Source organism: Anabrus simplex, chromosome 1, assembly GCF_040414725.1.
Source record: "Anabrus simplex isolate iqAnaSimp1 chromosome 1, ASM4041472v1, whole genome shotgun sequence".
Lineage (NCBI taxonomy): Eukaryota > Metazoa > Arthropoda > Insecta > Orthoptera > Tettigoniidae > Anabrus > Anabrus simplex.
This window is the reverse complement of record NC_090265.1, coordinates 667,864,373-667,886,024: the sequence shown is the minus strand read 5'-3', so window position 1 is coordinate 667,886,024 and position 21,652 is coordinate 667,864,373. Positions and strand designations below refer to the sequence as shown.

At 42.0% G+C, this 21,652-nt stretch overlaps 1 protein-coding gene across 1 annotated transcript in view; it reads right to left on the bottom strand.

Annotated features, from left to right (window-relative positions):
* fz2 (frizzled 2) overlaps positions 1–21,652 on the bottom strand; it is a 320,663-nt gene that overhangs the window by 24,176 nt on the left and 274,835 nt on the right. The window contains exons 3-4 of the mRNA XM_067158671.2: positions 16,098–16,388; positions 8,752–9,264 (exon numbers count right to left, since the gene is read on the bottom strand). Coding sequence (XP_067014772.2) covers positions 8,752–9,264; positions 16,098–16,292 — 708 coding nt within the window. The 5' untranslated portion in view covers positions 16,293–16,388. The remainder of the gene's footprint in view (positions 1–8,751; positions 9,265–16,097; positions 16,389–21,652) is intronic.

Sequence of the window (21,652 nt, the reverse complement as noted above, 5' to 3'; positions counted from 1 at the left end):
TAGTGGTGAATTAAGAGAGCGGTCGGTAGATGCAGTGGGTCTCGGCCCACAGGTGGCCACGGCTGGTCCGTGGTCTAACAGCTCTGCACTCTGACCGGCCAACCGAGCAGACGAGGGATGACTACGGCTCTACCGTGGCTCTACGCCTCTGCATTCGGCAGACGGTACAGGGCTGGACCTCACGGCTGGCCCCAACCGTCCGCTGTCGTAAGAATAGTTTTCCGTGGTTTTCCATTCCCCTGAACTAAGGCGAATGCCGGAACAGTTCCTAGTACAGGCCGCGCCTGTCAACCCTCTCACTTTATCCGCACATCTCCTTCACCATAACAAATCTCCCGGCCTGAGAGATGGCGTCACCGTCTAAGAGGCCGCCTTCCTCTTCAGGGGAGGAATGAAAACGTTTTTAGTAGTAATAGTTAAAAGAGGTCACTATTAAAATGAAGTATGATTTTTTCCCCCCAAGTTTTCCATCACAAACCGATGTTGGTTGTCTCGGAACAATGCACGATATGGGAAAAGGTCCGTTCAACACCCCAAGGATTGTCTTCACACTTGCCATACCACAGCTTGATTCGAGGTAGTTGTTGACGCCTTCTAAATCCTGCAAGACTTATGTTCCCACATTTTTGGCAGAGTAAATATTCTATTAAATTGAGCAACATATTGCTGCAAACGAGAACATATACTTGACATTCCTTTCGGCATTATATCGCCAATCGCAATTACTTTACACTTCTCTTAATATATCGGTACTAAATAAACGGTGTGGATGAAGAGAAGTGTATTAAGACGAACACAAACACCCGGTTCCCGAGCCAGAGGAGTTAACCATTTCGTTTGGGTCATCTGTCCATAGACAGTTTTGATGCAGCTCTCCATGCCACCCTTTCCTGCGGTAACCTTTTCATTTCCACGTAACCACTTTATCCTACATCTACTCCAGTCTGTTTTTATATTAATAATTTACTCTATCCCTACCATTATTCCCACCTAAACTTCCCACAAAAAGCAACTGTTCAACGGATGAATTGGCCGTGCGGATAGGGCCGCGCAGCTATGAGCTTGAATCAGGGAGATAGTGGGTTCGAATTCCACTGTCGGCAGCCCTGAAGACGGTTTTCCGTGGTTTCCCATTTTCACACAACGGCCGCTTCCTTCCCACTCCTAGCCCTTTCCTATCCCATCGTCGCCATAAGACCTATCTGTGTCGGTGCCACGTAAAGCCACTAGCAAAAAAAAAAAAAACCTGATCAAGTTTGGGGTGTCATAAGATGTATCTTATCATTCTCTCTCTTCTTCTGGTCAAATTTCGCCAAATCATTCACCTCTCACCAATTCAATTGAGTGTCTCTTCATTCGTGATTCGATCTATCTCACATTCAGCTTTCTTCTGTAACACCACATTTTAAAAGCTTCTTTTCTCTTGCTGTGTGAGCTAGTTATCCTCATGTTTTACTTGCATGCAATGCCACGCTCCAGACGAAAGTCTTTTTTTTTTTTTTTTTTTTTTTTGCCTAGGAGCTTTACGTCGCACCGAGACAGATAGGTCTTATGGCGACGATGGGATAGGAAAGGCCTCGGAGTTGGAAGGAAGCGGCCGTGGCCTTAATTAAGGTACAGCCCCAGCATTTGCCTGGTGTGAAAATGGGAAACCACGGAAAACCATCTTCAGGGCTGACGATAGTGGGATTCGAACCTACTATCTCCCGGATGCAAGCTCACAGCCGCGCGCCTCTACGCGCACGGCCAACTCGTCCGGTAGACGAAAGTCTTAAATATATTTCTACGTAATTCCTATACCACTGTTCGAAGTGAACAAATTTATTTCCTTAAAAGGCCTTCCTTGCTTGTAGTAGACTTCATATCGTGTCCTACTCAAGTGGCAATATTCTTCTACTTCCTTTAAGACTTCATTTCCTAATTAATATTTCCTGCTTCACCTGACTTCGTTCGACTACTTCCCATTACTTTTGTTTTGAATTTATTTTTCATCTTGTTTTCCTTCTCAAAAACTGCTCATTCCATTCAGCAGTTTATTCAGATTTTCTATAGACTCAGATTTTAAAAAACAACAAAGAAATATACAAAAAAACACAACAATATCATTGGCAAATTTCAGAGTTTTGATTTCCTATCCTTGAATTGTGATTCCCTTTCCAAATTCCTCTTGATTTCTCTACCATCTGTTCTATATAAACGCTAAAAGAAACGGGGATAAACTGCAGTCTTGCCTCACTCTTTTCTGGATTGCTGCTGCTTTTCCATAGTCCTCGATTCTTATAACTCCATGCTGATTTTTGTATAGATTGTAGATTATACTTTTTTCTCGATGTTTTGAGAATCTCAAATAGCTTGGTCCAATCAACATTATCGAATGCCTTTTCTAAATCTACGAATGCCATGCTCGTGGGCTTGTCCTTCTTAATTATTTTCTCAACTTGTCTTTCCATTCGTCTGTAAATAATACGTGTTATGTAGTTAAAATCCCAGGCGCGTTCGGGAATCGAACCCGGGACGCTGTGAACCGAAGGTCAGTGAACTAAGGGAAAAAGGGTGGCGGTACTCATCTGAATTACTTCATGAACTGAATCTCACACTGATTTTACTACTGGCCCATTCTGAAGAAATTTTCACTTCGATCTGTTTTGCTGGTTCTAAACTTGTAAAATTGTTGGCACACCTACAACGTAGCATTTTATTTTTCTCAAAGCCATTCGTTACTCTGGAAGGTCATTTTTCTGAGTTAATATCCAACAACCGTGCCCATTAAGATCATAACTGTTTTCCTCTTGAACTGCAGTAAATCTGTTGCAGAGGTGCTCACGCTGGGCATTCCGTCTCGCGAGCGCCCAGCACTGTAAGTGGGCGGGCTGGCAGGCGATGAGCGCAACCAACGCAACATATGTATGCTATGCAGCCACAGTGACGTTGTGGTTACGTCACAAGCCGTGAAGGTTGGGCGAAGTTGTCCCAGTCCCTCTCGATCACTGCGGCGAGACCCGAGTTTGAAATGGAGCCAGAAAATAATGAAAGAAAAAGAAGAAATCCACGTCATTTTTAATTACGCTGTAAGAAATAAGTTATTTATGTTCAGAGCAGTTTATGTATTTTGACCGGATACAATAAAGAATTAGGCCTACAACCTCAAATATTTTTTTAATGTATGTAATGAATTGCAATTTTCACTATTAAATTTTAAGAGGTGCTTTAGAAACGTTTCTAATATAATACAGAGTTAAGGTGGATAAGCTGTGGCTTGTGATTGCTTGGGTTTAAATTATCTGATAAACTCACCAGCAATCCAATTATGCTTACCGGGAATAACATCAGTTAGGTTATTTATTTGAAGGCATACCGTTCATCTATTTGATAGATATATTTATACTGTTGCTGTACTTTAATCTCGGATAGTAAATATCTATGTCCCTATTCGTGATGAAACTCTCTCGCCATTTAGAGGCTATTATTATCGCACGCCTGATAAGTTTTAAATATTATTTTCAAATACAATGAACAGGGTAATTCAAACAGCACTACAATACTGTACAAAACCAAGCAGTAAACTTGTTAAATTATGGTAAATATATTACTTTTTGCTGAACGAATAACAGTAATTTTATTTTTAAGAAATAGAAATACTGTCATTCCCATCCAAGGAATTGTAAATCGTAGCTTGTACGCTTAAACCCTACAGCTTTGTAAATTGTAACACAAAAATTATAACTTGTTACTTTTCTTCGAATGTATACATTAAAAAAAGGGCCCTTTATCGAGCGCTTCATAAATCAAGCCAAAATATCTTGAAAAGGTCGGTTTCCTTGCTAATATAGCGGTTTTCTCTTAAATACTGTCCCCCATTCTCTGAGTAGTGGAGGAGAGCTTCGTCACTGTTCTCTTCCCTCCAAAGTGTATCCGCTCTCTCGCTTCACTGTGACGCATGCTTGTTATGCAAGCTGCCCGCATTTACGTCACGTCAGCCCGGCCGCACTGGGCTAGCCTCACCGGGCGTCCAGTCGAACACCGCTGATCAATCGGTACTTACGATGTTTTCTTTACACTCACTTGATTCACTGTTCGCAGGTTCAGGGGGTACTTTAGAAGAATCGTCATTCTTCCTTTTATTGCGCATTTGTACGTACATTTCACTTCTCTCAGTTGTGAACCACGTGCACCCCTTGCTCGCACTAAATAACTATTAACTCGTTTGCCTCGGCATTAATTTAAAAACAACGAAGGCAGTTAAATTCAAAATAAATTAACCTCATATTAACTATGACGGTTGTATCCTCCGTGGCTCAGGCGGCAGCGCGTCCGCCTCTCACCACTGGGGTCCGTGGTTCCAATCCCGGTCACTCCATGTGAGATTTGTGCTGGGCAAGTGGAGGCGGGACAAGTATTTTCTCCGGGTACTCCGGTTTTCTCTGCCATCTTTCATTCCAGCGACACTCTCCAATATCATTTCATTTCATCTGTCAGTCATTGATCTTGCCCCAGAGGAGTGCGACAGGCTTCGGCATTCGGCACAATTCCTATCCTCGCCGCTAGACGGGGCTTCGTTCATTCCATTCCTGACCCGGTCGAATGACTGGAAACAGGATGTGGATTTTCATTTTACTTTTCAGAAACTTCAATCATGTGTAAGAAAAAAAATATATTTTTAGAACGACACTTTACACAAACTTCAATCATGTGCTCATAGGCATTGTATCTGTTGAAACGTAACAAAAGCGGACAAACAAGCTTGGTTTTAAACCATAAGCCGACACTTCGAAGGACCCCCCCTTACTAACCGCTGGAATGTTCCAGGTTTCGCGTCAGAAGTCCCGGACAACGACGCAGAACCGAGTAACACAGCCGACCCGACACAAAAAACATGGCTGGACAAGAACTTCCCTCGACTGAAACGTACCAATCACTCACAACAACAACTACCACCAACACAGAAACCACCTACTCACAAAACTCGCTCACTACCTGACATACACCAGGAGCAAAGACCAACCACTACAACCAAAAACACTACACCCCCCCAGACAACCAACAATACAACAACACCAGCCACCCTACCAAACAACACTACACAAATCCCCCCCCGCCTCCTCAAAAGCGCCCCACCACAAACACACCCCACCCACCGAATGACAAACTCTTCACAAAATTCCCCATCTCAGACAGTACCCCACCCTATGTAAAATACATCCTGGAGACACTTCAAATACAGATGAAAACATTCATGGACAACATACTCACAACAATACAACAGCTTAATCACTCCCTACTACAGTTAGCCTTCCAACTCTCAAACAACGAAACATGGGTAAGAGACCATTAAAAGTTTCCTACTGGAACGCTAATGGTCTCAATGACCCGGCCAAGAAGGTTGAACTCACACACTACATCACACAACACGACATTGACGTCATACTTATACAGGAAACCAAGCTAAAACCCACAAAACGATTCACAATTCGAAATTACAACATTTACAGGACAGACAGAGACAGAGGTGGAGGCGGGACTATGGTCGCTATTAAAAGACGCATTTCCCACAACCACCTCTTACTACCAGCAACACAGCACATTGAAGCAACAGCCATACAAATTCAAAACGGCCCAGACACACTAACTCTCATATCTGCATACCTCCCACCCAGGAAAAGACTCATCACCAGTGACATCGACATCTTACTCGACCACGATCAAGTTATACTAGCCGGAGATCTTAACTGCAAACACCCTGACTGGCACAGTAAAACCACTAACACATCTGGCAACAAACTACGTAACCATAACTTAAACAACGACTATTTTATCATCGCCCCCGCAGAACCAACATTCTATTACTGGCACAACAATACACTACTTTCCGACACTAACGACATAGCCCTACTGCGCAACGTACCAAGTAACATCACAATTGACACCATGCAAGCCCTACGATCAGACCACAGACCCGTACTCATGCAGCTGGGAGTAGACCCCTATTACAGAAACACGCACAAGAAAATACAAACACACAGAATAGACTGGGACAAATTTAAAGAACAACTCCAATACCTACAGGAATCGAACCCCATACCCACCCCAACAACAACAGCAGAAATAGACACAGCCATAACCGATTTCACAAACATTCTTACCACCGCAGCTAAAGCTAGTACACGACCAAAACCCACAGCTAGACAAGGACAGCTACACGAACTACCAGACCGCATAATACAGTTAATACACGACAAAAACAAAGCCCGTACACTCTTTCAAAAAACAGGAACACTACAACACAAGATACAATTTAACAGACTACACTCTAAATCCAAAAGAGAAATTAAAAAATTCCATAATGAACAGTGGACCGCTAAACTGCAAAACATTAAACCTAATAATGAAAATAATAATAATAATAACCTTTGGAGAACTGCAAAAATTTTCACTCACACAGAACGCCCAGTCCCTCCCCTAGTAAACTCAGCCGGAACACAAATAACTTCGCACGTAGAAAAAGCAGAGCTACTAGCTAATACACTAAAAACCAACTTCACTCCTAATACTCAGCTAATTAACAATGCCCACGATGAAAAAGTAAAAACCAAAGTAATAAACTACCTAAACACGCCAAACCCCTCAGCTGTCCCCCAATTCAAACCTATAGAAATTAAAAATACTATTAAATCTCTACCTAATAACAAAGCTCCAGGGGAAGATGGAATTCCATCATTACTGCTAAAAAACCTCAATAATAAAATGATAAACACCTTAACCAACATATTTAATGCTATGCTAAATCTTGAATATTTTCCACATCAGTGGAAAATAGCTAAAATAATCTGTTTCCCCAAACCAGATAAAGATCACAAAAACCCTGCTAATTACCGCCCCATAAGCCTACTAAGCATAATATCTAAAGTCTTCGAAAAGCTAATACATAACAGAATAAAACAAACAATTTATAACAACTTAATAAATGAACAATTCGGATTTAAACCCCAGCACTCAACCACACAACAGCTACTAAGAGTCACAGAATATATAACACAGGGCTTCCAACATCACCAAGGTACAGCCGCAATTTTCCTGGACTATACACAAGCCTTTGACAAAGTACACCACCCATCCCTTATATACAAACTGATAAAATTGCAATTACACCCTACATACATTAAAATCATAAATCAATATCTCACAAACAGAAAATTCTTTGTACACTTAAACGGAACCAACTCACAGCTCAAAAACATACAAGCAGGCGTGCCACAAGGCAGTATTATCGGCCCGACCCTGTTCTTACAATACATAAACGATATCCCACGCAACACACGCACCCTCACAGCCATCTACGCCGACGACACAGCAATTCTTGCCAAAAGCAGAAACCCGGACCTAGCTACAGAACACCTACAGCAACACCTACAACAACTCGAACCCTGGCTCACCAAATGGAAAATACAGGTCAATATACAGAAAACAAAAGCAATACATTTTACACGCAGATTGCGACGCCCCCAACAACAATTAACACTCCTAAATCAAAACATAGAATGGGTCCCCAAACACAAATACCTAGGAATCACACTAGACACTAGACTGAACCTACAAGAACACGTAAACCTAACAATTCAGAGAGCCAAACAACAAATACTAACACTCTACCCACTCATACACAGCAAGAGCTCATTATCCAGAAAGAACGTACTACTAATTTACACCTCATTCATCAGACCTATCATTACATACGCACTACCAGCAATAGGCTTTCTCTCCAGAACAACTATACAAAAATTGCAGTACATAAAAACTGGGCACTAAAACTTGCAGTTAAAAACTTCAACACAAGCATTGCAGATCTACACACCATCACAAAAATACCATACATACTAGACTTCGCCCTCGACCAAGCCACGAACTTCTACAACAAAACACAGCAACACAACAACCCATTAATAAGATCTTTAGGCCAATACGAACCAGACCGACACGATAAAATCCACCGCTCACCCAAATACATATTCCTAATAAAAGACATACTACAAAATCCTGACTAACACAACAACAGACAACGCCCACACACCTGAACAGTCACTTACACAATAAGATAGGGACCGTTTTTGTAACCTTCGCCACGAACCAAGAACCGCCGAGGCGGGTAGCACAATATGCGCAATAAACTGCTGTAAATCTAAATTACTAGTGTCAAAAACAACAGACACACAAGAATGACATCCTATTCTTGCTAACAACCCAGCGACAGGGTCTGATGCACTTAAGAAATATCGGACGTGGTCAGAGCCTGGATGGGTCACCATCCGGACTCGGCCCCTGCCGCTGGACCTTATTAATTTAGATATATTCCCACAAAGCCATGACACTCTGCGGATAAAGTTGAATTTTACCATGTCATAAATAACAGTAATCAACGACAGTACAAACTTCACCATTTCTCTTAATTATTATTATTACTATTATTATTATTATTATCACAAATACTTATATCCTTATTATTTTTATACTCTATTTCCTACAACAGGCCAGGTGAGGAGCGCTACATAGCGCACCGGTACTGGCACCGCAAACGGCACTCCCTTAGGGGTGTCCAAACTGAATATATGGGAATGCGATAGGAATATTCCGAATAATATCCAATTCATCTTCTTTTTGTTTCGTTCGAGAAAAAAATAATGCGTAACGCCCCCCCCCCCGCCAAAATGTCCTGCTCCTAAGTATTAAAAGTTCCCATTGAAATGTGTGAATTCTTACCTGTTTGAAGAACACTCCATGACACGGAAAGGCGCAGTCGTTGACGCCGCCCACAGAAATGGAGCTGTTGAACCAAGGCGAGCCCCTGTCCAGCGGCACAAGCGGTGGTCTACAGCGGCACGTACAGTCCTGGGCTCCCATGGATGGCCGCTCAGGGACAGCAGGGACTGGAGGAGGTGTGCGACAGCCCTTCTTGCCGGGCCGACACTCTGAGCTAGGCTTGCGGGACGGTCGAGGGGTGTTGGTCTCGCTGGTTCGGTTGCCCTCGTCCATACAGAGCCTCTCAGGATCTCCATACCGCGGCAGGCGTTCGCACGCCATCCTCTCCGGCCATTGGAAGCCGTACTGCTGCATAATGGGTTCACAACCCGATCGAGCTCTCTCACACACGCTGCGACACGCGGGCAGCGGTTTCTGGTAAGACTCGATGCAGATCGGCATATACATCGAGCAGAGGAAGAACTTGAGGTCTGGTGAACAGCGGATCTCCACCAGCGGGTAGAACTGATGGACCTGTAACACACATTCATATCATCACTCGATCACTCGAGAATCCTTCCTACTGAATGTCCGTCCTTAGATCAATAAGAGAACAAGAAGCCCTGGCTAATCAAAGAATATTAATTGCGTTCTGAATCATTGTGTTTAGTAATGAACAAGAGATAGGTGAAAATGTTACACTTTCTGTAGAGAGAAAAAGAGGAAGAGAAACTCCAGTAATTACAAGAGAAACATTGTAAAACGCCAGCGAAACACAGGCAGAGGTCACGTTTCCCTCACAACTGGCAAGGTAGTGAAGAAGAATTGGGTTACATGAAAAAGAAGGGGAAAAAAACTTTCCAGAAGTTTGAAACATCGATAGAGACACATACTATATGGTGTTCACTCTTACAATGAATTAAGGTTAATATAAGCCAAGTGTGAAAGCACGAGAGAAGACTGGTGTACCACCCTTTTTAAGTATTTAAAACCCGAAAGTGTAGAGAGTGAAATAAAGAGTTAAAATGAATTATAATCATGTTAGTTAATTCAAAGAAGCACACATGCCTATTTTCCAATCACAGTCTATCCACATTCAGATTACAAAATTTCTTAAAACCTGTGTAGGACTACAGTATATTGTATTTCTGCACTCCATGCAGAAACAGCGTATATTTACAAAATTTAATTTAGTTTTTCCTTCTACCCGAGCAAGATATTCGAGCACAAACTTTAGAGTCACTTATCTGAGCGTTAACAACTATATTTATGTTTATTGTCCGGCTCCATGGCTAAATGGTTAGCGTGCTGGCCTTTGGTCCCAGGGGTCCCGGGTTCGATTCCCGGCAGGGTCGGGAATTTTAACCTTAATTGGTTAATTTCTCTGGCACGGGGGCTGGGTGTGTGTGTCGTCTTCATCATCATATCATCCTCATCATGACGCGCAGGTCACCTACGGGGTCAAATCGAAAGACCTGCACCTGGCGAGCCGAACAGGTCCTCGGACACTCCCGGCACTAAAAGCCATACGCCATTTCACTTTTTTATGTTTACTGTTTAGTTATTCATGTTAAAACGTCCTTCAGTGGCTCAGAATAACTTAAAAATCTACTAATGCCGTTATTATATCCAGCTATTAGATCCGTTCGGGGAAATCAGTACAGGATGCGATGAAAAGGCCTCTTCCCTCACTTCTTTGTCCATACTTAAAAACACGTTTCCAATAAATCCTGAACTGACCTCTCCTCACCTCTACAGTGGCAAGATTAAGCTGGTTGTGAGCTCCGAATGTCAACATACTCTACCTATCATTTAGCTCCAGCTTTGATGTTTTCTTCTTTGTGATAGCGTAGTCTGTAACTCTATCAAGCGCTTGTAAATCCTAAAAGTACTGAGAAGATCACGCTTTGGTAGCACGCGATGTGACTGGTTCTCTGCATACCGACTGTCTAGGAGGAATAAGTCACAATTTTCGAACCGCTGTATACAAGCCAGTGTCACCGTAGACTGCGGTAAGACATACTTTGCCATGAGGTATTCTTCCTGCGAACCAACAGTGCATGTTATGATAATTAATGCCCGGATTCATATGCACTAAAAACTCCGAAAATATGCATGCTCATATGCACTAAAAATGTTGTAAACATGCACGTAAATACGCAGTAAAAATAAAATAAAATACAATTACTAGACGCATTATTTAATTTTAACTCAGTATTAAATTGATAAACATGTTTAATTCCTTGAAAAATGATGCATGTCAGTAAGTTCCAACAGTTTACAATGTTTTCGGGAGTCAATAACTTTCTGTTGTCGGCCAGAATTAATTTATAGGCTGAAAATGATCGTTCTACGTCGACGGACTAAATGGGCAATACTTGAACACGGGCACTGACTGCTCGGAACATTCTTCTGGCAAAAATTTAGGCATTTTTAGAGTTTAATCAGGTAAAACACTGCAGCAGACGAAGAGCAAGTTAACAGATGAACGCACTTGTTTAAGCAAATCTCGGGAGGCCACTGTAAGGACAAGGAAATAGCTATTGTGGAAAGCGTCATTATCTGTCTACCTGCTTGTATTGCGACACTGAAAGCTTTTTCTTTGATCAAGAAAGGCTTCTCATGTTGCCAAAGAATGTACAACATACAAAGTTCATTAATTTTTTTAAAATTTCGTTCAGAAATATTAGATAATCGAGCACACATAAGAGAAAAATATGCACTAACGCTCAAAATATGCAGTATCGTTCAAAATATGCTTTTGCATATGCGCATATGCATTTTTTAAAAATCCGGGCCTTAGTGATAACAACGGAGTGGACGCGTCCCCTACCGCTGCCTACTCCGCTCCAACTAAGTGCTCGCTGTCGTGACAACAAAGGTCATACACAGTCATTTTTAAAGCCTGTTTCATATGTTTTCGTTACACTTTTACAACCACGTATCGAAGTACTTCCCGACATGCCGCATGCATTGTCTCACTTCTATTCCTTCAAAGATGACCGTCCTAATGTTCGTTAAAATTATTTCAGACTAGCGAATGTACCCGTGCTTCGCTACGGTATTCTACATTGTATTCGAATATCGAAGTAAATAGTGTACATGCAGTAAATAAGATTGTTTTAAAATTGCATGTTTCTTAGCGTTATCCGAGAAAGAGCATGGGGAGGTCCCCGTACGTTGTTCCCAATGTAAAGTGTTTGTTATGGATTTGTGATATAATGGCAGACTCACTTGCCTTCTGCAAGTCAAATCGAGAAGTGAACTATTCATTACAATTATAGGCCTTCCTTACTAATGACAGTTACACAGGAGTTGAAGAAGGAACCCTTTCATACTGCCAGTCAAAGTCGGTGTGGGGTGTACTGATTACAATAGCAGCCTTTCTCGATCGCTTTCGACATTCGAAAGTATATGCGTGTTTACAATATTGAAGACCTTCATTTACAGATTAACTGCTACTAAACGTACGTCATATCGGCAAAGGATTATACCATAAGACACGCCTGATTTAGTGGCCTAAATGGCTGGTCCTATGATATGTCATCTATTCTTGGGTCAGATTGAGTTAGAAACGTGGAACAGGGTAACGTTTTTGTAAGATTATCTCACATTACATTACTTTTCGGATAATTATGTGACAGCTACATACATAGCATTTGGCTCACATATGGCTACTGGGTGGGCCAATTTTCGTGAAGAGTTTGATGATTCTGTATTTCATATAAGTAATCGAAAGTATGAATTATGCATGTGAAAATTCCAAATTGACTTAACATCGATTAATAGAGAAAAATCAAACGTAAAATGGATACAGATACGGCAAAAAGTCATAAGACCAAGGTTGTAGATCATTCCAAATTGAACGGAGATTGTGCAATCTGTTATGTGATAGGAATTTCCGAAGGTCTGCACCATCATTAAAATTGCCTTCGGGGATAAAAAGTGAAAAATTTAATGATCTTGGATGTTTTCCGTTCGTTACAGGCTAAAACGTATAATTTTGTCAAATTTTAATTATCTTCTTTTTCTTCTGGCAGATTATACCGCAATCTGGATTTTGGGCGAGGCGGGTAAAAATTAGGACTTTCAGGAAACTAAACCAAAAATTATGCAGATGGTCATTATTACCCCTTAAACGGAAAGCTGTACGAAAATTTCGCCAAAATAGTCAGTGTAGAGGCACACATTCGTTACGATTTGAATCTGCTCCATGTAAAACACCTTTTGGGCTATGTCCGCTGGACTTAACCTGCAAAAGTGACCATTCATGATATCTCCCTTATTAATCCTCCTGACGAAAAAATGCACATGAAAAAAAGGTTTAGAGGTGGAATTCCATCACGTTTTGTCGATTTCCAGTCAGGTTGGTCTTGTTCTGTATATATTGTGGAAGAGTAAAATCACCATTTCGGTTCCCTATAAACCGCCAGTCCATTCCGGAACATGAAATGTTATTTACGTTTAAAACCTACCTTTGGACAGGTGGATGCTAAATATAAATTTTGGTTCGAATTACTTCAGTAGTTTTCAAGTTGTAAGGAATATGCTTTACACGCACCCGCTCGTGAGTTAAGTCCGATGGGACTTGTACAGAAAAACGGTCCGCTAATGATATCTCTCTTATTAATCCTCGTATCGAAATGATGCACATGAGAAAAAAGGTTTAGAAATTAATTTCTACCCAGGCAGGTAGATTTAAATTAACGTTGGTTGTGTACATTTTGTGGAAGTGCAAAATCACTGTTTCGGTTTCGTATAAACCCCCAGTCAGTTCAGGGACTTAGAAACAATATTTACCCTAAAACCTATCAAGGACAGGTGTATTCTAAATATGAGTCTTGGTGGAAATACATCCAGTAGTTTGTAGCACTCGCGTACATACGGCGTAATTAAGGAAGAAAATAATACAGTTAAGAAAGTTGAAAGTAATAGAAAATGGATTATAACTGAGGACAGCCGGATAACGACAAATATGTAAATGCCAAGTTAATGTATTGGAAAATCAAATGCCCCTCAATAAATTATGCTAGTGTGAGTTATGGATATAATAAAGCGGTAACAGGGGAGAAATTTAGGTCCAGTGATTCCTAGGTAAACAAATAATAAGAAGATGACTAATGGTGTTAGTACATAATCTATTCGAGGGCGGTTATAACAACCAACGATATTCCGCCAATATCCCGCAGATAGGCCGATTGACGCCTCTCTTGCCTTCTACCCAAGGAACAACCACGAATTTAAAAGCATGATGAGGAAAATGGCAATACGTTACTTCCCTGCTGGCATGCAGTCAGAGACGTTGCCATGGTAACCTGTAGGTTCGTTGTCGGTCTGTCGGTCACTCAATGCAGAGCATGGTACCAGCAGAAAATAGTAAATTTCTCCGTCATGTGAAGAGTAAGGTAAATTATGAACATAACGAAAGTTGTTTATAATGAAGAGACGTTTCACGTACGATAAACGAAGTTTACAGAAAATCAATAGTATAAGAGAAAATGGAGGAAAACCATTCTGGTTTTCCTATAAACCCCCCGTCTATTCAAAGATTTTAAATTGATATGCATATCGAAACCTTCCCCGGGATTAGTATACTCTAAATATGAAGTTTGGCTGAGATCTATCCAGCCGTTTCGACGTGATGCTGGAAAAACCATTCTGGTTTTCCTATGAACCCCCCGTGTATTCAAAGATTTTAAAATGATATGCATATCGAAACCTTCCCCGGGATTAGTATACTCTAAATATGAAGTTTGGTTGAGATGTATCGAGCCGTTTCGACGTGATGGTGGAACAAACAGACAGACAAACGGACAAACAGACACGAAACGTAAAAACCACCGATTCGGTCTTGAGTTGACCTAAAACGGATAAATATCTGAAAAATTGGCAAAACAAAAGAAATTACAGACAGCGGACCCCCTACAATTTTATTTATATAGATAGATACACTCTGTATTAAGTTCAATAGAACGCCTATAAAACGGTTTTCTTCTTCTTCTTCTTCTTCTTCTTTCGTTGCACCCTCTGTAGGACAGCTTTGTCATGGTTTGGGTTTTCTTCTTCCCCTCCCAACTCTTCATCCTCTCTCTCCTTCTCTCTCGCTCTTCAGCTGATATTTCCAGCATCCTCTTCTCGTGTCTCCTCCAATGGTGCTCCTTTATCCTGTTCCTGTACCTTCTTCTGTCATTGAGCTCTGGCATATTGGTAGGTGTGTATTTATTTCTCCAGTTCTCGTCCCTTCCACCTTGATCCCAATCTCAGTCTAGTCTTTCTGAAGTAAGAAAACCCACTTAGTTTCCGTCTTTCCTCTCCTCCTACCCGTTGTCTCCCATGCTCTTCTAATCATTCTCTCCATGCCAATCCTGGTCACATGTCCAGCAAACATTGCTCTTTTGAGTCTTATTTCTTCGGATATCGTCTTCTTGTTTCGGTACAATTCGTCCCTTGATCTCCGTTCCCATTTTCACCTCCTCGTTTTGGTCCCAGCCTCAGGAGTTCTCTCTCTTCTTTCTCCAGTTACTCTGCCTCATGCCTTCCTAGTGTCATCGTCTCGGCCGCGTACAGTACTGCGTTCCTCACTGCTGCCTTGCACTGCCTGAGCTTTGTGTCCGTTGATATGTTTCTTTTATTGTACGTTTCTCTGGTCGCAAGGTAAGCAGTCCCTCTCTTTTATCCCCTTGTTGCTTCTGTTTCTTCATGTTACACTTCCTCCAAGGTACTTAAACTTTTCTGCCTTCTGCACGGTGCCTTCTGGTGTTTTCCAATCACCGGTGGTGTTCAGAGTCTTAGTCTTTCGTAGGCGATCCTTCTGGCTATCTTGCTCATGTTGTCGGGTTGTTTCTTTGCATATTCTTCCATCTCGCTTACTATGGCTATGCCGTACGCAAAGGCTAGGCAGTTCACCTGTGCCCTGCTATCCGTCTTTTCCCCCACATGATTGTGTCTTTGTATCGCCATCTTGCCGTTTGTTGTCCTCCATTGCCTCAATGGCTAAGAAGATGCATGCTACAGTTTTTGGAAGATATATCTGATGCAGTTTGTGTATGAGATAGTTTTAACATTTTTTGTACAAGCTGTTTACGTCACACTGACACAGATACGTCTCATGGTGACGATGGAATAGGAGTACGAAGGAAGTGGTCGTGGTCTTAAGGTACAGCCCCAGCATTTGCCTGGTGTGAAAATGGGGAACCACGGAAAACCATCTTCAGGGCTGCCGACAGTGGAATTCGAACTCACTATCTCCCGAATGCAAGCTGATAGCTTATAGCTTCTAATCACAAGGCCAAATCGTTTGGTTTTTAACATTCTGACAATATTAAAGTCCACAGAGTTTGTTTCCCCGATTATTCTGTAGTACGTACCTCAAGCCCAGCCTCCTCCTGAGTATCGTGGTTCAGCTCGTTGGGCATGGAGGTCATGTTGTAGCCGATGCCTCGGCACATGGCGATCCTGATTTCCTCACAGCGTGACGACCCCGATGAGCCTGGAGAGGAAATTCCACCATCCGCCAGGTTCTCCACGGCCAGCAACAGTAACACAAGTAGGTGGCTCTCCATAGTGAATGTCTGTCTAATGGGGTTCAGGCCCGTTCATAGCTTCGGCCAGCTCAGGGAGGGCCGTGCATCCTGCCGCACACTGCCTCCAGGCGCAGCCTGCAACACAGATAAATAAATAAAGTTCCAGAAATAAAAGAGCAATACATCAAAACATGATAGTGAACTACTCAATCAGATTCATCAACCAGGGAATATAATTCCAGATTCAAACGATTTCTCAAAATAGAGAAGGGTAACAAACAAATATGGACTCATTTACATACACGTTTATAACCAACTACTTATACTGCGAGTAACCTTAAATTATCCTCTTGAGACACAAGGCCAGGGAAAGATAAACAAAAAACACTCTAGTTTCGGACCCCATCGACATCATATTTCTCCTAGGGCTAAGGATCGACTGACTCCTATGCAACACACGAAACCCTTCTCCACGTCAGTCCTCCATGGCCCCGCTGGAGTATTTGCTACTACCACCAAGATCTGGATCGACGGCGGCTCCAGGCAGGCTCACGCCTAGACCCTACTGCGCTAACCGCTGCGACCCTGCTGCTCATCCGGGCCTCACAAGGCGAGCCACCGAAGCGAAACCGCGCGCCCCTCATTGTCCAGCTGACGGCAGAGTATAGGCAAGACGCTTCAGGGCTAGTTGCTTCGGCAGGTGAGTTGTTAGCGGATTCCGACTTCCATGGCCACCGTCCTGCTGTCTTAAGCAACTAACGCCATTCATGGTTTCCCATGAGCGTCTATTCGGGCGCCTTAACTCTGCCTTTAGTTCATCCCACAGCGCCAGTTCTGCTTAACATAAGTGGCCCACTCGGCCCTCCGATCCAAGAAATGCATCTAGGGACTTCAAAAATGTTTTAAACAAGCGGGAGATCTCAACTATTTAAAGTTTATAAATAGGTTGAGGTCGTTTCGGCCCCATGGCCTCTATAATCATTCGTTTGACCCGATGAAACTCGTTCGAGCACCAGCTATCCTGAGGAAAACTTCGGAGGGAACTAGCTACTAGTTTATTTTCAGCATGGTTCGATTAGTCTTTCACCCCTATATCCAGCTCCGACGATCGATTTGCACGTCAGAATCGCTACGGACCTCTATCAGGCTTTCCCCGGACTTCGTCCTCAGATTTATAATTAGAACTAATATTCACTTGACAGGACCGTCGTGATCGATGGTGCATGTACGTGTACCCCAATATCTATTGTACAATGAACGACACAATTTAGAATACATTATTGTGTAATCAATGCTCCATCAGGCAGGGAGGCGTGAGGGGGAAGGGGTGGGGGGTGTCGGCGAAGAGAGCGCCGTGAAAACTTTTAAAATAAAATGTTTTTATGACGTCGCTTCTTTTATTCTTTATTTAATACTACTTTTATATTTCCTGTACTTCTATACACATTCAGTTATTATTTCTTTATTTTATCTTACATCATTCCAGCGAACATGTATTAAAAATCTACCAAGCTGGCTGTGCGGTTAGGGTCGCGTAGCTGTGAACTTGCATTAGGGAGATGGTGGTTCGAACCCCACCGTCGGCAGCCCTGCAGATGATTTTCTGTGGTTTTCCAATTTCACACCAGACAAATGGTGGGGCTGTACGTTCATTACGGCCACGGGCGCTACCTTCCCACTCCTAGCGTCGCCGAAAACCTTACAGGGGTACGACAAGGTGACGGTTTGTCACCCCTTCTATTCAACTGTGTTCTAGAGAAAATTGTAAGCATTTGGAACGTAAACCTTATAGAACATAACATCTTGTCGGGAACTTTGGGGGCATTGAAATAAATTGCCTAGCATTTGCAGACGATTTTGTTATATTGTCAGACAACTTAACAAGTATAACAACACAAATCTATCTCTCAGAAGAAACAGCCAACAAGACAGGTTCGAGAATCTTCGTAGAAAAAAACAAAATTTATTTCAAACAACAAGAACGCTCCAAAATTTTTGGCAAAAGATATTGGCCCAGTGGAAAGAGTAACGAAATTCAAATATCTGGGAGAAATGACTCAAGAGAATGCTTTAGACAAATCTGCAGTAGAAGAAAGGGCACACAAGATGGAAAGAGCATATGGTATCACAAATAATTTTTATAATAAAAAGTGTTTATCTAAAAATCTTAAAGGCACTACACAACAGTGGTGAAACCGGAATACCCATATGCCAGTGAATGCCTGGTACTAAACTATAGATTACATAAACTAGACCGGGCGAGTTGGCCGTGCGGTTAGGGGCGCACGGCTGTAAGCTTGCATCCTGGAGATAGTGGGTTCGAATCCCACTGTCGGCAGCCCTGAAGATGGTTTTCCGTGGTTTCCCATTCATTTTCACACCAGGAAAATGCTGGGGCTGTACCTTAATTAAGGCCACGGCCGCTTCCTTCCAACTCCTAGACCAGGGCCTCTCAGGGTGCATGCACTGTGCACGGTGCAAAAGACGACTTCGCTTGGTTAACCAGAGTGCAGAACCCCACTCCTCGGTTTGGAGCAATAGCGCTGTCTCTCTCTTTCCTCACGCCTGTCTCGCTCGCTCCGCGTGTCTCCCTCTTCCTCACTTGCTCCGTAGCGCTCCAAATCCGAGCCGAGGTTAGCCGAGCTTAGCCGAGTAGCCCAGAGACGAAGCGTTGGTCCGAGCTGAGTGGGACCGATGCACTGTGCACAGGAACTCTGCGCGTCAGTTTGCACTCGTGAGATTTTGGGCGTTTGAGAGGCCTTGTCCTAGACCTTTCCTATCCCATCGTCGCCATAAGACCTATCTGTGTCGGTGGGAGCAAAGAAAAGAAGGAAGATAAACTTGATATACTAGAAAGGAGAATCATGAATAAAATCTTAGTCCCTGTGAAAACAACAGAAGTGTGGAAATTAAGATCTAATGATGAAATATACAGGAACATAGAAAACATAACAGAAACCATAAGAAAAAGGAGATTGCAATTTTTTGGACATACGGTATTTACAGAATGGATGATTCCGGATTAACAAAAAAGGATTTTGAAGTATCTTTGGGACAAAAAGGCAACAACTAGCTGGATTCAAGAAGTAAGGACAGATTTAGAAAGAAATAAGAGAAGAAGAAACTATGGACAGATAGATTTTTAGAAAGAGTATGTATGGAAGGATTCCAAGGAAAATTGAATAAGAAACCTGGTGCGAAGTGGTGCGAGGACAGAAAGAAACAGCATAGCGAAAGGATGAAAGAATATTGGAAGGAACGGAAGAGAAAACAACAAAATATGAAGAATTGAATTAAAATTGGCACGTGGTCCTTAGCAGGCCTCGTCGGAAAAAGTATTAATAAATAAATAACAGGTAATGGCATGGGAAGTATGAGACATAAGATTTAGCGATTACATGAATGGCGGCCGGGTTGACTGGCTCACACTGTAGAGGCGCTGGCCTTCGTACCCCACCTTGGCAGGTTCGATTCTGACTCAGTCTAGCGGTATTTGAAGGTGCTCAAATACGTCAGCCTCGTGTCGGTAGATTTACTTTACCGACAAACTTTCGGAGGTTATTCAAGGATCTCTTCTGAGTATACTGGTATAAGGGGCCCGTGGTCTCCTGTGACTCGTTACAGAGTAATAATGTACGAGGGTTGTAAATAAAGTAGTGGTAACATAGTCCAGACACTCGCATGTGCAAATAGGACATGGAAGCGGTCAGGTGGGGCTGTTGTCGATGTGTAGTGTGCATCTGACGGGTATCCAGATGGGAGTGTTGTTGCTGTGTGGCGTTGAAGTGAAGAGTGTCGATTTCATCGCTCTAAAGCATGTTTTTGAAAGGTGATCAGCATTCGTAGATTAAAATCAAGGTTGCCCGTGGAAAAAATTCATCAGAATGATATCGAGGATTACGTGAAGCCTCTGGCGAGAATCCATTACCATATAGGACGGTTGCACGATGAGTCAAGGCGTTTACGAGTTATTCGGTTTATTACGCTAATCGTCCTTGTTTCTGTGAAAATACCTTCATATCAGTAAAAAAGACTGTAATACGCAATAACCAACACGTTCAAAACACAGAGTAATGCAAAGCCTGTAATATACAATAACCGAAACGTACAACACAAAACACAGAGTAATGCAAAGCCTGTAATATACAATAACCGAAACGTACAACACAAAACACAGAGCAATGCAAAGCCTGTAGTAGGCAACAACCAAAACGTACAAAGTGCCTCTTCAACTGCTTTTGAAAAGACTTATCCTTTAATTTCTTGTTTTTCTATGCATTGTTTTTGTATTTTTAATCGGCTGATGATGACCCAGATTGGTGGTCGAAACCGGTACCGCCTTTAATCAAATAAGAATGTAACACTACATTTCTTATTTAATTGTATTGAATAGGTTGAACCATTTTATTTCTTATTTCAATTTAATTGTTCCCTTAACGGTATTGTTCAAAATGTCGACCACCATGATCACGGCATCATTGGCTTCCGGCACGTTAAAGAACTCCTGCAGGACAAAATTCTGACACTCCGGCGGTTGTCAAGAACTAGCATTTATTATTTTCAGCGCAATACAGGTATAAAGCTAACTGGGGTAAGAAATCAAATGAAATGCGATTACTCTGTAACGAGTCACCGGAGACCACGGGTCCCAAATACCAATATGCTCACAAGGTATCCCTGAACAACCTCCGCAAGATTGTCGGTGGTTTTCGGCTTTACACTGTACAAAAGGAAATTCACCAATTTAAAACATAGAAACAGAGATATATTTGTGAAATGTGGATATTACAAAGATGAAATCGTTATCAGAGGGTCGCACAAAAGACAGCTATTAACGATGAAAATGTTTACTACTAAATAATTCACTAGAATCTAAAATAAAATACGATGTCAACACTCAAACAATATCCCGCTGATATGTGGGTGATGGAATGCCTTTCATTATGTAATAGGAACTTGTTGGTGTTGTTATGGTAGCATGACAGTAGCACACAGTTAATGTTCGTTTCTTTGACTATTAATCATACGTTATTGTTACTCTTAAATGACAAATGATGCGCCATACCGTGATAAAAGCGGGCCTGTAATAACCATTAATTGTGTTCCTTTACAGACAGCCATTGTCTCTTCCACTGTCTGTCAGCTTTGATGGTCTCGCTGCTGGAGTTCAAATCGACAGACAACGCCACTGGGTAACATGTAGTTGTTATTAGTCCAGGGTTGTTGCCAATTATTATTATTATTATTAATATTATTATTATTATTCTCTCGTCTCTTTAGGGTACTTTGAATCAATCATTTCTCTTAATGTTGTTCTTTTCTTAGTGTCCAGTATTTATTCATTCTTTCTGATCTTCGTTTCTGTTGTTTTTTTTTTGCTAGTTGTTTTACGTTGTACC